This window comes from Nestor notabilis, unplaced genomic scaffold, assembly GCF_000696875.1.
Source record: "Nestor notabilis isolate BGI_N333 unplaced genomic scaffold, ASM69687v1 scaffold18387, whole genome shotgun sequence".
In the NCBI taxonomy this organism is placed as follows: domain Eukaryota; kingdom Metazoa; phylum Chordata; class Aves; order Psittaciformes; family Psittacidae; genus Nestor; species Nestor notabilis.
The window spans coordinates 1-3,773 of record NW_009937998.1 but is presented as its reverse complement, the minus strand read 5'-3'; the positions used below and the strand labels follow the sequence as shown (position 1 = coordinate 3,773).

At 54.4% G+C, this 3,773-nt stretch overlaps 2 protein-coding genes across 2 annotated transcripts in view; one reads left to right on the top strand and one right to left on the bottom strand.

The window, feature by feature from the left end:
- ARL10 (ADP-ribosylation factor-like 10) overlaps nt 1–709 on the top strand; it is a 1,145-nt gene extending 436 nt beyond the window's left edge. The window contains exons 2-3 of the mRNA XM_010019110.1: nt 10–72; nt 482–709. Coding sequence (XP_010017412.1) covers nt 10–72; nt 482–709 — 291 coding nt within the window. The remainder of the gene's footprint in view (nt 1–9; nt 73–481) is intronic.
- Nucleotides 710–1,884: 1,175 nt separating this feature from the next.
- Nucleotides 1,885–3,155, bottom strand: NOP16 (NOP16 nucleolar protein; the record flags this gene model as incomplete). The annotated part of the gene is made up of 3 exons (XM_010019109.1): nt 1,885–2,028; nt 2,270–2,376; nt 3,086–3,155. Coding segments are annotated over 3 exons (321 nt in total), but the record flags the coding sequence as incomplete, so codon positions are not given.
- Between the last annotated feature and the right edge of the window lie 618 nt (nt 3,156–3,773).

The following is a 3,773-nucleotide window of genomic DNA, read 5'->3' as shown; positions in this document are numbered from 1 at the left end:
TCCGCACAGGAGCTGCACCCACTGCTGCCCATGGAGCCCCAGCTGCCGCTGGTGGTGCTGGCCAACAAGCAGGTGGGTGTCCATCTATCCCCACAGATGCCCCTGAGCATGTTTCCAGTGAAACAATCCCTCCCCAGGGCCCTGAGGGGAATTCCTGATACCCTAAATCCACCAGCTCTTGCAAAATCCAATTTCTCAGGCCAGTCTTCTCCAGTGTTCATTGGGAGGCGCGGCTGTGGTTGCCAGCGCCTGGCTGATGAGTTTCAGGAGAACACCCAGGCGGCACATGCCAAATCCCTGAGGGGAAGTACATTTCCAGGCAGTTGACCGAGCGCATGCCTGGTGCTGCTCCCTGTTAGCTTGTGCCAAAGCAACTCCAAGGCAAGAGGCAGCCCTGCCCGTACGTGACCACTGCCAGGACCAGGCTGCTGCCAGCTTCGGGCACTGCTCCCCTCTGAGCAGCCACTTCTTACCCTCACAGGACAAGAGCGATGCCCTGAGCACGGCAGAGCTGTGGGAGGAGCTGGCCCTGCACAAGCTCAGCGAGCAGCGGGAGCTCTTCCTCCTGCCCACCAGCGCGACCTGGGACAGCCTGAGCACTGCCAACAGCATCCTCCACGTGAAGAACCTGCTGGTGACGCTGCTCTCCCAGCCCCTGAGTGCTCTGCTGCAGGGGGAGGGCAGCCAACCCCCCCCGGTTCAAGGATGAAATCTCCCTTGGGATGGAAGCACAAGCTCCTGGTGAGCAGGAATATGCAGCACAGGGCAGCGCCCCACACCTTCACAGCAGCCCTGCATGATACTAAATGAATGGGGCTGGAGAGGGAGTCCTCTGACCCACAGGTCATCCCAGGAGGTGGGCTCTCCTTCCCAAAAAACATGGAGTTGCTGCTGGCACAGCCCTGCCAATGCAGTGCACAACAGCATACCAGCTCAGGCTGTCCCTCGCCAGGGCTTAGCAGGGCTCTCAATTCCCCCCACTCTGTACTTAAAGCCCTGTTGAGGAGAGGTGAAGGCAGGTATTGGGCAGCCCTGCACTGCCCCTTCACCCTGAACAGGGGCAAAGATGGGCTGTTCGGTATGAGCTGCACCCGGCAGACATTTGCCTCCCTGCCTGATCTCCCTCCCTCACAGCTTCACCAGGTAATGGGATGAAGGAAGCTCTGCCTGCAGGCAGGAGGCTGCTGGGTCAGGCTGTAGGGTACTGGGTCCTGGAAAACCAATTATGGAAGCTAGGGAGCACACTGGGGAAAGGGCGTTCACATCAGCCAGTCTCTGCTGTTAAAGCTTTTCTACTGTCACTCCTTCCTTTTGTCAATAAAAGAGGTTGACCACTCTGCACTGAACTCCAGCTCCTTGGCAGGGAAGGGATCTCCCAGCCTGCAGGCAGGAAGGTCACTCACAGGGGAAGGAAGCAGCACATGACCCTGCTTCAACTTTTGCTGCCTACAGGGAAATCAGCAGGTTCTAGTGCTGCCTGCACCCGTTGCTGCAGAGGGTGCCATGTGCCCAATGCCCATGTCCCACCATGGCACTGGGAGCTCTCATAGCAGGGCTGTGCCAAGCAAGAGCCCATGAGTAAGACTCACACCACCTTGGAGAAGTAATTTATTTTAACAAGGCAACAGGAGCACTGGCTGCCATACAAAGGGAGTGGCACAGCACACTCAGTCCCAACGCCATAAGCCACAGCCAAGAAACTTTCATGCCTGGTTATAACAATCTCTGTTTAATGAAGGTGCTTCCTCCATCACCAGAGGCTTTGCACAGCTCAACTTGCAGGCACTCGGCCTGTGACTGTCACCTGTTTGTCAGTCCCTGCTCAGCTCAGAAAACGGTCCTGTCAAGCCTGCACTTGCAGGCAAACCTGAGGGAAAAGGGCAGTCACTGCACCTCCATCTTCTCCTGCTTGAGTGATGCAACAAAATCCTTGTACTCCTCGGGATAGAAATTCTTGTACACGTTGATCTTTCTCTTGATCTGCTTGGGAGTATCCTGGTAGTAGTTCTTCTCATCTCGAGCCATTTCCTGAGACAAAGGAGAGCAAAAATCAGAAGGATGTCCCCAGGAGCAAACACCAAACCAGCCCAGCCACGCTCCAAAGACCCATCCAGACCAGCTGTGATCGCTGCCAGACTCAGACAGGGATCTGCCCAAGGTTCCCCTTAGCACATCTCAGTGCCAAGCAGAAGCCAGGACAGAGAGGATTAGTGATTCCCTTTCTGCAGAAGCTCCGGGTGCTGCTCACTCTGGGACAGCCAGCACTGACCTTGTAGTTCTCCCCATGGTTCTGTATCATGTACCGCACATAGTCAATGAGGTCTCGTGAGAGCGTGTTTGACTTCTTCTCGGGCAGACTGGCCTCATATTCCATCTCTAGGCAAAGGACAGAGACACCATGAAGCAGGGGAGGGAAGCAAGCAACACCTCAAAGGTTGCCAGCCTCTTCCCAAGATTGAGCCCTGCTGCAGAAGGTGGCTCTGACAGCACAGATCAGCTGCTCCATATACACAGAGACACTTCCCAGCATCAGCATGCAGGAAAACAAACAACAGCCCTCAGCATAATGTGCAGGCATCCTGCTCATAGCACGAGTGGAACATTTCTGCCCAGGCTATATAGCATGACTGTTCAGAGCTGCCTGGTCCACCACTGAAACATGCACGGTACTGCAGCCACATTTTCTTGTCACCTTGGTGTCAAAACCCAGCATGTTTCAGAGTGACAAGAGCCCTCCTGGGGCTGTAGGTAGAAATACTGTGAAAAAAGCAGCACAGGAGGGAAAAAAGGAAATTCCTGAGCCAGAGGACACATGGGAACTGCAGAGCTGCTGTCCTGGCTCCCACTCAGCTCCAGCCTGGCTGGGAATCTCCAGCCAACTGCTGCCAGAGGGTTGCTCCTCTACAAGCCTGGATGAGAAGTGACAACCTTAGGGCACAGCACAGAGATGAGAGATAAAATAACCCACAGGGCCTTGGGAGAACCCCAAAGGCAACAGCAGCAGTTGCCTTCAGGGCTCAGTAGGAAACCCGCCAGGGCTGGAGGTGGTGAGGTGCTCCCTGGGGCAGGAAGAAGCAGCACTGACCATTCAGCACGTAGGGCTTCCGCACTAGTTTCTGTCCTTGGTCTTGTCCATTGCTTTCCGTTTCCATCCCCTGTGTTGAATGAGAGAAAAAGCAACTCAAGAAAAGCCCATTTGGGAGAGAGCTGTATCCCAATACATTGCTCCCAAAACTCCAAACTGCTTACACAATGACTGCAAGGACAAAGAAATCTCATCTGGCTTAAAAAAGTTTTTATTTGCACCATTAAGCGAGCTCAAGGGCAGGGTTGTCACTGTATGGACACAGACAAGTGGCAAACAAGGTCACTCCTGTTGATTTTTCATGAGTGTCACATTTTGTGGGGCCACCTTTTGCCTGGAAGCACTGCCCACCGATGCAGGCAGGCTGGGCTGGCACTGCTGTATACCAAGAGGTTTTCTTTGCTATCAGGAGCAACTCGGCTACTGTGTTCCCCACCTCTCTCTGGCAAGTCCCAGGAGGTTGACTGACAGTATTTATACTTAAGTCCATTATTTACTCTTAAGCCCATTATTTCTCTGTGACACTGCAGCTTGTTCCCACGCCAGGATCTTGGCAAGAAAACAATATCCATGGATAAGAAATCCATCCACTTACAGAGACTGACCCAGAGCCACCTGATCCGTGCCCCAGGGCAGGCTGCTCTCCACGCTGCTCTTCCCCACTCCGGCTGCGTGTCCTGGGGGAGGC